The 13540-nt window shown below is 36.2% G+C and overlaps 1 protein-coding gene across 2 annotated transcripts in view; it reads right to left on the minus strand.

Annotated features, from left to right (window-relative positions):
* Window positions 1–13540, minus strand: part of mrc1a (mannose receptor, C type 1a) — a 68005-nt gene that overhangs the window by 36439 nt on the left and 18026 nt on the right. For both annotated transcript variants that reach the window (XM_056462211.1, XM_056462212.1), the window contains exons 4-10: window positions 11503–11658; window positions 11260–11373; window positions 11002–11142; window positions 5929–6111; window positions 5695–5852; window positions 3286–3399; window positions 2643–2758 (exon numbers count right to left, since the gene is read on the minus strand). In XM_056462211.1, coding sequence (XP_056318186.1) covers window positions 2643–2758; window positions 3286–3399; window positions 5695–5852; window positions 5929–6111; window positions 11002–11142; window positions 11260–11373; window positions 11503–11658 — 982 coding nt within the window. The remainder of the gene's footprint in view (window positions 1–2642; window positions 2759–3285; window positions 3400–5694; window positions 5853–5928; window positions 6112–11001; window positions 11143–11259; window positions 11374–11502; window positions 11659–13540) is intronic.

A 13540-nucleotide genomic window follows, 5' to 3' on the forward strand; every position in this document is an offset into this window, starting at 1 on the left:
TAATATAAAACATACATTTAATTTATTTCTACTAATACTAAATACATTTATGGTGTAAAATTGCAGCTCTTATTATTACATGGACATTTGACTAATCCTATTTTTTTTTCTTTTTTTAATAAATATTTTTTGAAACAAAGCACTTGTGAACAATTTTCAGTTTTGTTCAACATAATTAAATGCTACAATTTTAAATAATTCAACAAATGCAAAATTATGATATTTGGTGGATTCTTTTTTTTTTTTTTGCAATAACTTTGGTCATGACGTTATGCTACTGATCCACCATATGCTGCTATTTCCACAAATCTGCAGTAAATATAGTTTGTGTTTTAAAATTCAAATTTCCATTCCTTTTAAATCCTCAGACCACTGGCATAGACAAGTAAATAATATTGCATGCCATTCTTGTCCAATGTGGCTTTTTATTTATTCCATTTACATGTTATCAAGACCATGAAAGGGCACCTACGTCATAAAATCCTCAATGGATTTTAGTTAAATAAAGAAAGATTTACTTGTATGTCTGAAGTATGGCAACATGACACAGCAACACCATTCCTTTTTTAAGGTATTAACTACTAACAAATATAACATGAAATGTTCCCTTTATAGGAAATCTGATATGTCTATGCTATTGTGATATTAATACCCAGTATGCATACTGGCCAAATGTTCATAGCCACACATAACACAGACTTAATGAGCTAATAACATATGGGATTCTTTAAAAGTGTGTGGAAAGTTTAAGCCAGACACGACACCTATAATACACTTAATGAAGAGGGAATAAACAATTTTGAGGGAATTTTTGGTGACCTAGGTCAAGATATTGAAGATATCGGGACACACTGAAATGGCTTATTTCCTTTTTTGTTAAATGTAAAGGTTAGGACACACTATTGAATTACATGGCTTTCCAAATAGGAATACAATGAAATAATTATCTGTTATCCACGTTAGTTATGACGTAAAACGCCCATAATGATGCTCTAAACAGGTGTGGAGTAACAACTTTTTGAGAGAAAAACCCCATCATTTCCTTGTGCAAATTATATTGTTTTATACAAACACGCATTTAAAATAAAATCCAATATTAGTTTTGGTAAAAACATGCACTCGTTTTCCATATTAATTCAAATATATGTAAATGGCACTATATATAGGGCCTATGTTTGCTTTACTAATATTATTGAGAATATTACATATTCTATTCTAAAACATAAAATCACTACAAAAAACACTATTCTAAATATCATATATAAATCATATAAATAAATAAATAATGAGGCTATTATAAATATATTTACTTAAATAATAATATTAATAGTATTAATGATTATTATTATTATCATTATTATTATTATTATTATTATTATTATTATTATTATTATTATTATTATTGTTATTATTATTATTATTATTATTATTATTAGCATCATCATTATTATTATTATTAAATAGTATATAGTTTTTTTTAAAGTCTACTTTTACAATTTGACACATGTAAACCACAGCAGAAAGGTCTAACCAACAGGCCCATGTCATATACAGTACAGATACTTAATAAATAACCCACTATAAATTAAAAAAAAATAAAGTATGCTATGTTTTTTGTTTGTTTTTACAAGCTTTGGGAACATAACATAAATTCCCCTTTTATTAATATGTCACATATAGCTTTCGCCATGAAGCTGTGTTCAAAATGACATCAATGTTTTCAAAGTGCACTGCGAAGGGAGCACATTTGTAAACGTGAAGATTGCTAAAACTGAACTGTAAAAATTCTTTGAAAGCAAATTACACCTAAGAGAGATGACTTTAATGCTTTTTTATTTTTAATTATTCCAACTTTAAATGTTAAAATGTTCTAAATGAATAGGGTATATGGGGGATAAGTGGGAATAGAACAGAGCCAGGAACTATGTTTCTAACTAGAGCTCCAGAGGTGTAGTTTCAAGAGCTCAAGTTTGCGACGCAGTTTGTGAATGTTCGTTGGAGCGATGGATTTGGGAAACGGCAAATCAACGAACTATGTTTGTAACGACGGAACTTGCAACGTTAGTTGTCTAATGATAGTTTTGGGAAACGCACCCCTGGTCATTATGACAGTCATTGTGTCAATTTCTGTAAGGATTTGGTAGCTCAAAACGTTACCCTTGTTTATAATAATCTAATAGAGAGTTAAGGCTTTAATCGTCCATCTTTTGAATCTATTATATTCTCAATTAAGAGCAAAATCAGCATCATAAGCACACCAATGCAACAAAACTACATATTGTTTTTAAGTACATTTCATAATTTTTTCCCAAACTTTTACAGTTATATTCAACAGTAGATTATCTATATCCATAGTTCATTTAACAATCCCATACTCCCCAAGCCACTCTGTATTTCTTTCCTCTTAGATCTATAGATTATGGGTTACATAAACACACCCAACTTAATCTGTGCAGTATAATCTTACAGATGAGAGAACATTACTTTTTTCTTTTGAGAACTGAAGAGTTCAATTCTATTAGGTCTTTTCCGTTAAATATAAATCTTGAAATTAATTTGTTCAGTTTATATGATTTTTAAACTACACAAATCATGTATCTATTGTATACAGTGTAACCATCAACAAATATCATCTGCATTACCTGCTGGCAACATCAACCAAATGGGCTCCTGTCTGCTCACAAATCTGCTTGGCTTCATTAAAAGTCTTGCTTTCAATGGGACTCATATAGCAGTAAGAGCCATATCTAACCCAGCCCTATGGGAACCAAAGACATATAACTTAGTCACATTGAGAATTCTACACACATCTTTACCAATACAAATAAGTTTTCTGACCTATTTTTAAGCTCAGCCTTTATTAATCTTTGCAAATCATATCTAATAAAATATACAATTTTAATTGTTCATTTATGTTAATTACAGTACATTTATTAATGTTAACACTTGCAACTTTTAATAAAATTAGCAAATGTTGAAAGGAACTAAGATTCATGTTAACTAATGTTATTAAATGAGATCTTGTTATAAAGTGATACCACAAAGATCCATCAAGCACCCATATTTTAAGTTAGCAGAAGATTGAAGTCAAACTGTTATTTATTTTGTTCATGTTAATTGTGAATGGATAATGTAATTATTAATATAACTTATGTAGTAATTCGATATTGTAATATTATTATTATATTTTTATTTTTTTATATACATTATTACTTATATAGTTATATCTTTTCTTTGTTTACAGTTTATGTATAAAACATAAAGACCAGCTTAATATAGACTCACAGCTTGACATCCAAGACTGACAACCTCTGGGGCACCTTCAGGCTTGCTAGATGATTTCTTTTTGCAGATGTAGCCACGCTCCATCTCACACGCATGGTCTGCCCATTTACCCTCCTATTACAAAATAAATAAATGTATTATTGCAGCCACATGAAACACTGTACAGTGGTCTCTTAATGCTACTCTCAACCTATTCTGAGGAAGCCAACAATATACTTAACAAAAATGAGGTGATTTGTTTAATAAGTCAATATTTTCTCACTTCCAATTCTATGCATGCTGAAGCTTGGAAAGTATCTTGATGTCACATTATAAAGAACAGGTAAAAAATGTTAGCATTATTTTTTACCTGGGTATTCCATTGCTTTCAATGCTTGTATAAAAATATGGAACATCTGAATCTGGCCTCCATCAAGATTTTCCAGCACTCTCCTATCATATTTGACTTTTGTAACAGCACTATTGTGGATCAGTGTGATTCAATAGCCACACTCTCAACTCAGGTATTCCTGGAACCCATAAAGTAATTCACCTGACCAAAAACACTTTTGAGTGAGGCTTTGAATCAGGTAACTGCAACTGAAGTAGACCTTTGTAATCTTACATATGACATAGGCTGCTCCTAAATGGATTATTGAAACCCACCTCATTGCCCCTATTCCTCTGACTTTTGCTCATTATCTTCCCTTTAAGGTGGTTACAGTTCAAAGCCATTGTTTTTCCAAAAAAGCCTAAAACTTGTGCCTATGACAAATATGCCCACAGTTATGAGAATTATTGAAGCCCATTTTCATCACACATTAAGACCAATTGGATTACCTGAGGACACTAACTTGGACAGAGTTAAAAAAAAATATTCAGAACAAAGAAAATAAATGTTCAAGTTTTGCAGATTTATCACATTTATCAGATGCTTTTATCCTAAATTAATTTCAAATTAAGATTTCAAGTCATTCTTCATAATGAGGTGCAAGTGATATGTTTGAAAAAAGGGAGTGAACTTTTAAAATGTTCATCTTGAGTAATTTTGGAAAATTGTTTTTTTTTTTTTTTGCTAATTATTGCATCGTTATCAATATCAGCAATCCTGGCCCACTGTATTTACGAGTCAATATAATATTTTGCAGTATCGCACTCTTTGATTCTTGGACTGTTTTTAGGGTATGGCAGACTGTACTTTGTGCTTTTGACACACTGTTTTTCCTTGTTTCATTGTGTTATTTTAAACAACACAACATGTAGTTACATATGGCTAACTGGTCCTCACCATGAATTGCACTGAATTTAATTAATCTTTATTTCTATAGCTTCTTTTACTGTGTAGATTGTGTCAAAAGCAGGTCAAAGCAAGAGAACAAAAAGTTATAAACTATTTCAAATTGTAAAACATTCCAGCAGTTTTGGCAGGCAGGAGAGCAGTGGTAGAATGTTGGTGTATTTCTAGTAAATGAACACTGAGTCTGTTCCGTTTTGTATAAATGACACAGCTAAAGTTCAGTTAAGATTAATTCAGATCAGTCTATTAAACCCACAGCTCCTGGAATGAGTTAAAGTAGGAAAATAAAATGAATCTATTTGTATAATGACTGAGCTGAAAAGTATACTTTGTGAAACAGATGAATTGCTGTAGATTTTAGTGCAGGTGCTGTGTGGGTTTAGTTAAGACTTCCTAGGATTAAGTAAGGTCTGCCCATGCAGGACCAACAATAAGTAGCCATCATTTTCCCAATGAAAAAACTCTCAGAAGCCCTTTGCTTTCAACCTAATGAAGTCCCATAGGCTGGCCTTAAGCAGTTTATTTGAGCAGTTTATTGTTTACTTAAGCAGTTTATTATTATCACTCGTTTGAATGAGCATTATCAGTGGTTATCAGTTGATAGATATGGGCTAGTAGGGGCCTTCTGCACCTACTGGTAGGCTCAGCTAGAAGTTAACGAGAATTATTTATTCATTCATTCATTTTCTCTTCAGATTAGTGCCTTTATTAATCAGGGATCACTACAGTGGAATAAACAACCAACTTATCCAGCATATGTTTTACGCAGCAGATGCCCTTCCAGCTGCAACCCATCACTGGGAAACACCCATAATTATTTATCTTATTTATTAAATTTCCTATTAATTGTATTTTATTAACGTCAACCCCTACCCCAACCCTAAACCCAAACGTCACAGTAATGTAAAAACAGATCTGGATCTGGAGTCTTCTCCATTAGTATAGCTGATTAACCATGTGGATGGGTGATAACAACCTTCTCAGCCTACCAGTAGGTGCAGAAGCCCCCTACTGGCCAGCGGGTCTCTTCAAAGGACCAATGCAGGCTTGTTTTCCAGATTCCTCCCTAGGAAATCTGTTTGATCTGTTTAAAAAATGATCTGTTCTTAAAAAAATTAAGAAAACAGACCTACCTTTCCTTTGATGAAGACACAATCCTCCAAGCGATTGATGAAATGTGAAGGTTCTCCTACTAGCCATGTCGTAAAAGTGACATGAGTTCTGTCTGACCATTCAAACAGATTCTGAGTCTTCTGATCATTAAGCCCAATCCAAAGTTCATCTGTAGGCACTAAATAATAAACACTGCAATTTGTATATGCAGGGATTTTTGTGTTGCTTTACTCTATAAGTTTGCACATACTTACAGTATCCACTCTGTGATATAATGAAACTGTGCTCTTCTATGTTGTGTATACTGGCCAAGTTTGCTCCTTCCCTGTGACATGCTGCTAATGCATCATTCCACATTTTCTTGGTGCGCTGCAGATAATAGCAATTACCAGCATATGGCACCCATGCAGCAGGACAGAAGTTGGGTTGATCTTTACCTGCAAGAAAAAAATATCTTTGTAAAAACTTGCCATGATATGTTTTAATGGATGAATTATTTAATACCTCAATGTTTTTGTATATATACAGTTGAAGTCAGAATTATTTGCCATCCTGTGATTTTTTTGTTGTTGTTTTTTTAAAAGTTTTCCAAATGATGTTTAAAAGAGGAAGAACATCTTCACAGTATGTCTGATAATACTTTTTCTTTTGGAGAAAGTCTTGTTTGTTTTAATTTCAGCCGGAATAAAAGCAGGATAGTCTACAGAACAAACCACTGTTATACAAGAACTTGCCTAATTACCCTAACTTGCCTAGTTAAGCCTTTAACTGTCACTTTAAGCTGTATAGAAGTGTCGGTAACACTTTATAATACCTACACACTATGAATCATTTACTAAGCATTAGCATCTAGGGAATTCATTATTTGTTAAGCATTAACTCTACATCAATAAGCAGTAGTAAACAGTAGTTTTTAACTGCAGCTACAAATGCTGTATTGTTGACAACCACATTTATAATGTGCTTAATAATTGTATTTTCATAATTTGTGACTGGTTGATTTTTCATTACAAAATTCAGTATTACATTATTTACAAACCATTTGTATTTAAGAGCAGTTTGTGGTTTTTAAGATCATTCAGAATGAGTTAGTAAATGAATAATAAACTATTGAAATCAACGTTTATATATCTTATTATTCAGGCATATAGTAATGATTACTATATATGTTAAGAAATGCTTTATTAACTCAATTTCATGCAGTTTTGTGACCTAATCTAAAGAGAGGACTATTTATGCTTTATAAATCCCTTATAAATGACAATTAAAGACTTGGTATCAAATGAACAATAATCTTTGCAATCTTATCTAAAAAGTAAAATTACTGTAAAGTTTATACATTGCTGAATAACAGGAGTGTCAAAATACGACACACAATATAATGGATAAAGCAACAACAATATAATAATTGAACAATATAATAAGATACATTGTTTAAACTGTGCAGTAATTTTATGTGCAGCCACACGGTTACCCCCTACATCGGTCCTGGGACTGTAGAATTGACCTGCTGCCTAACGCCAAACTACCACATGGAAGGATTAATCCCTTATCCCGTCCTGAGCATGAGGCGATGGAAACATACATCGACGAAACTCTCAGTTAAGGGTTCATCAGACCATCCACATCCCTAGCTGCGGTTTGCGGTACCCTTTGCCTCTAGTACCAGCTGCTCTGGAGGAGCTCCGCAAAGCCCATATATCCACCTCCGAAGCGCATACAATCTCATCCGTATCTGGTTAGGGGATGAGTGGAAAGCAGCTTTCATCACTCCCACCGGTCACTATGAATACCAGGTGATGCCCTATGGCATAACCAACAGTCCTTCCATATTCCAAAGCTTCTTGAACAAGATTTTCAGAGACTTCCTCCATCAATTTACTATAGTATATTTAGATGACATCTTGATTTATTCCCGTAATCTGACTGAACATCAAACTCATGTTCAGAAGGTTCTCTAACGTCTCAGAGAGAATCACCTTTACTTAAAAGCTGAAACATCTGAGTTCAACTAACTCTCGATTTCCTTCCTCGGGTACGTGACCTTAGCTGAGGGGGTCAGCATGGACAGAGGCAAAGTGGACGCAGTTTCACAGTGGGAAGAAACAAAAACGCTACTGCATACTACTCCAGGAAACTATCCCCAGCGGAACAAAATTATGGTATCGGAGACTGCGAGCTACTAGCCATCAAGCTGGCACTGGAAGAATGGGATCACTGGCTGGAAGGATCACAATTCCCATTCTCAGTTCTTACAGATCACAAGAACCTCCAGTACATCCATGATGCCGAACACCTGAATGCTTGCCAAGCTCCCTGGTCCCTATGCTTTGCCCGGTTTCACTTCAATATCACCTACCAACCAGGCCACAAGAATGTAAAAGCTGATGCCCTATCCCGTACGTACTCACCAGAACCTACTTCCGATACCTCTGAATCAGTCTTACCTTCCACCGTCTTCCTCGCTCCCATCCTGTGGCAGTCGGATGAAGAAATCCAAGCTGCCACTGCTGAAGAACCAGCACCCTCTGAACTCCCACCAGGTCGCATGTACGTACCATCCAGTTGCTGTGTTCCGCTCCTGGATAGTCTGCACACCTCCCTCGGCTCAGGACATCCAGGCAGCAGGGAACCCTCTCGTTCCTTCAACAGAGATATTGGTGGCCCAATATGATCAGGGACATCACCTAGTTCGTCCAGGGTTACTCAGTCTCTGCCATCACCACCACTCCTCGTCGACTGCCCGAAGGAAAACTGGAGCCGCATTCCATTCCCCGCAGACCCTGGACCCACTGAGGAGAAGGGTTGGGAACCGGAACTGGGTGCCATTATAGCACCGGTACCTTTGTAACTGGTATGTAACGGATCAAATCAGCTGATTAATTACTGATGCTGGGACAAGGATGTAAGAAGCATCGAGGAGTGCATCAAACGCACACATGGGTACACCATCTCTAAACATTTAATTCTAAACAACTTTGATGAATTGATTTGATTGTCAGGCGTTTGTTCTTGTTGCTTATAGGGAACGGACGGACGCACACAGTACCACGCATTCGGTGAGCAAGAGCGACTCTCTTCAGATCAACACGCAGATCAACACGCATGTTCATCAAATTTGCTTTTAAGCATTCTAAGACGTATTTTACAAGCAAGGATTCTGACACAACAATGTGAAGCAGATGATTTACAAAAGTTGCGTGTATATGGCACTTTCATTGAGTACGTACATGGACACTAATGCTCCGATTTTACTATGATTTAGACAATACTCTGATTTAGAGTCACCCCCCCAAATTTGGATGCATATTTTTGTGTCAAAACGCCACGGAGAAGCGAGATTAGCCATCGGTGGCAAACTGTGGAGAAATGACTGACTCTCTGCGCACTCTAGGTGACACTTGCACTCGCTCTCTCTGTCATTTCGGTGCTGCGCACATTAGCCTAGTTCCCCGCATTCGTCAGAGGTTGACGCCCAAATGACACAGGTAATAGCGATTTAACACTTTTAATATAGGAAGTGCTCGGCTATGCAGGGACCATTATTAATCAGAAATCTAGTGTACATAATTTTACATTAGGAAATGTAGTATTGAATTTACAAACAGTCGGCAAGTACCAAAGAACAGATGTAACACATTGATCAAATGAAGTTTTCAGTCACACTCATGTAAGTCATATTCAACTCGTTCAGTTTTGCCTTCATTCATTTTTGATTTTCATCTTCAACACATGATTTATTTACAACACATTTTTAAACATAATAGTTTAACTAACTAATTTCTAATATTTACTTTTTTATCTTCCCCATGGTGACAGTGAGTGCATAACATTTTACTAGTTATTTTTCAAGACAGTTGTAGTCAGACAAAGTTCCTTTAAGTGTTTTATAGTCTTTTATTCAGATTAAAGTGTAGATTAAAGACTTAATCAGTTAACTACGAAAGCTGAAAAAATTTGTCAAATTATTTTGTAACTGATTTGTTGTGTATGTCAAAAATATACAGTAAATATTTCTTAAGGAGGCTATTAATACTGACCTTAATTTTTTAAAATTAAAAAACGCTTTTATTCAAGAAATAAACAATAAGATATACAATTTATTATGACTCTAGAATATTTTTTTTTAGGAAATACTGAAAATGTTCAGAAACATTATTTTAAATGAATGAGAGGGCAAAAAAAAAGCAACTCATGTAAACACCTTGATCATATTATTGTCTTATTCAGATTAAGGCAAATCTTTAGATTACTGATAACCATGTAAACATAGCCCCAACTCTAGAATTAAGGAGTTCAGTATTTTGATGACAGTCTTTTCAGGTTAGTAGCCTAGACAGGTTAGTAGTAAGCTAATGTAATTTCATAATGCAAATCTTAAATTCATGCTAACCAACAAATGATCAAAGGAAATATATTAATTCAATTCAAATATATAAAATATGAATTGATGTTTACTTTAAACTTTAATTATATTGTTTTATTAAAATTATTTTTAAAAAGATTTTGTCAAGTAAAAAAAATGTTCTAGATTCATCCACCATAATTTTGTGGCTCAAAAGTATCGGTTCAGGCACCGTTTTGGCACCAGTACCGTTTTAAAAGTATCGATTTAGCACCGGTATCGAAAAAATCCCAAATGATACCCAACCGCCACCGTCTTCCCAATCCAACCTATTGTCCGGGTGACAAGGGGTGGCTTTACACCAGGGACATCCGCCTCCGTCTGTCATGCCGCAATCTGAGTGCGCGCCACATAGGACCATTCACTGTGCACTCCCAAATCAACCCAGTCACCTTCCGCCTCAACCTCCCTCCACAGTACCGTATTGCACCCACTTTTCACGTATCCCTACTAAAACTGTATGTTGACCCTGTTTCTCCTCCCTACACAGAGCCGGAACCCCTCCCCCCTCCTGACCAAGCTGAAGTCATCCCCGACAACATCTACCAAGTCAAAGAGATCCTCTACTCTCGGCGGCGGAGTTTTCCCATGTGGTCTCCCATCCAGGTAGTGACCAGGCTCAGCCCTGACATCTGCGACAGAGAAACTATGGGTTTTGGGAAACACTCGTCACTACATTGTTCTTTTCTCAAATAATGCAGCCGCCAGTTATGTTGTTGCTTGGGAACACAGACCAGGATAGCCAATAATTTATAAGTGCTAATAATTCTGACTTTAACTGTATATAGCCACACCTACAATTTTTATTAAAGGGAAATAAAGCATAAGCACAATTTTAAAATGCAAAAATACTTTGTCAAACACAGATAGAGCATATTCACCCAGATAACTCAATACATTTACTGCACTGTAAATATTTTACCTGGTGGAGGTGTGTTATCTGTTGAATTGCCTTTCCGACAGATGTAGCCTAGCTTCTTATTGCAGGCCATGCTCTCCCACTTTGATGCTTTACCAGCATTTAATGCTGCACATGTAAGGCCTGGTTCCAGAGAGGGGTGACCTAAATGTCACAATGCATACATTTAAAAAACAGCCTCCATAACTAACACTGGAGTGTCTTTAGATATGTGTGCACCACTGTGAACATTTATACTGTGTGTACATCACCCTTATTTACCAGGGGCCCAGTTTAGATATCTGAATGGATTTCCATTACTCCACTGCCAGCCACTCTCAAAGTCAAGACTGTTAAGTCCAATCCATAGTGCAGAGCCAAATGTATTTGTCAATCCTGTAAAAATGTAAATTATATAATGAAATACCACAGTATTTTTTCATAATTTTGAATTTGGAATCTTTATTGGTCTTTAAGAACATCACAACATGCAGAATAATGTGTTTGAAGGTAACTAATGCCTACCTGATATGTAACTCTGCTCATGCAGTTCGGTTATGCTGAGAAGATCAGCTTCTTGTTGCTGGCAACTTGTTCGTGCCTGATGCCAAGTCAGTATTGATTGCACATTTCTCTGATATAATACACCAGTCACTGGATCAGTGTCCCATCCAGAGCTGGCTATTGCACACAGTGAATGAAATAAATTGGAAGAAGATTAGAAATTAAGAAGATTTTGAAAATTAAACAACATATAGATTACAGTATATTAAGGCCCGTTTCCACTGAGTGGTACGCTACGGTTCGGTTTGGTACGCTTTTATGGCCGTTTCCACTGTCAAAAGGCGTAACCAAACAGTACTGTACCACTTTTTTGGCACCCTTTCAAAAGGGTACCAAACACGAGAAAGGGTACAAAAGGCGGAGCTAGATGCGCAGCTGAACACTATTGGTTTACAGAGAGGCGTCATTCGCTTACGCAACAAGAAAGAATGAAAACAAAAAACTCGCCATGTTTAAAATACACAGCCGACGAGCCGAGACATTAAAGCAGAATTATATATACATATAATAACGAGCCATGGTCGACCTGGGCTCAAACAAACCTTGTCGTCGTCGTCATGATGAACAGCCACAAAGCCAAGAAGAAGAGCATAGTTACCCTGTGCCCCGGAGTTTTTTACAAGGCAGTCTGAGGCGCGAGCGGTTTCGCTTTCTTGCTTGCACTTGCCGCGCGTCTGTATCTGAAATAAACTTCTTGAGCTCATGATAATAACCTGCACTTGATTATTGACGTGCTTTTGAAACCCGATCCTGTCAGACACTGACAAACGCGAAAGTGAAGCACAAAAAAAACAAGGGAGGAGCCAGAAAAAAAGGAGCAAACAAACTGCCTTGTTTAACTATTATTGTTATTATTACCTTTTGGACTAATATGAACTCAGAATGATGGAATTGTTCTCTAACAGAGGCTATGTGCTACTGAACATTACAGACACAGTTGTTTTTGAACCTAAATACTGACAAAATGTCTGCTATATGTAGTTCTTCTGTAGTTGGTAAGATATCGGAGACTGTAGGGGCTGTATGTGTTTATATATGTTCATTTATTTATTTATTTATTTATTTATTTAATATAATTACAGACGTTACAGTTTTTACAGTAAGTATTTATGTGTGTAAAGCATCTATTTTGTGAGAAGTGCTTCTCATATGATATGTGAGTGACCTGTACAGCTTTACTGTAGACATTTCCTCGAGCAAGAATGACGTCGACTGAAAATTTCTGTCGTACACCACGCCCACCAAAAGGGTACCCTTGGTAGTGGAAATGCAAGCTTGACAAAGGTGACCCATACCGACCCGAACCATACCGTACCGTACCAGTCAGTGGAAACGAGCCATTACAATTTAGTTTTTAATATTACAATTTTCATTTTGAACGACAGCATATGACTGAACTGACTTACTTCACATGGTTATCACAAAATGATTGGTACCATTTAGTTAAACGGCAGAATGTTGTCTGTGAATATTGTTGGTAGTAGGTTTAGGTTCCATGAATGTACCCATTTAGAGTAAAAGAGTGTTTGTGCTCCAGGTATTCTCATACACTTGCGTGGGCCACATGTCACCACAATGATAGTGCCAGAGACTGTGTGTGTGTGTGTGTGTGTGTGTGTGTGTGTGTGTGTGTGTGTGTGTGTGTGTGTGTGTGTGTGTGTGTGTGTGTGTGTGTGTGCACGCGCATGCCATAGGATGTGTTTGTCAGCAGGTCATTTTACAGTTGTCCCACTTGGACAAGAAAAAGTAAAAAAACAGGAAAATGAAGGAATGTCATGATCAGCAACAGCAGCATTTCTCTCATTTTCTCTTCCTTCCTCTATTTTCTTGTTCATTGATTGAAATCATAGCTATCAGTATCATTGCAAGCTTAGCAAATTTATTGTCGAACACACACACACACACACACACACACACACACACTAGCCATTTTTTAGGGGGACTCATAGTTGGAGCTTGAGTCAAACCTTCCTCCAAGGACGGGAGGTCCGAGCTCTGG

Source organism: Danio aesculapii, chromosome 7 (genome assembly GCF_903798145.1).
Source record: "Danio aesculapii chromosome 7, fDanAes4.1, whole genome shotgun sequence".
Taxonomy (NCBI): Eukaryota; Metazoa; Chordata; class Actinopteri; order Cypriniformes; family Danionidae; genus Danio; species Danio aesculapii.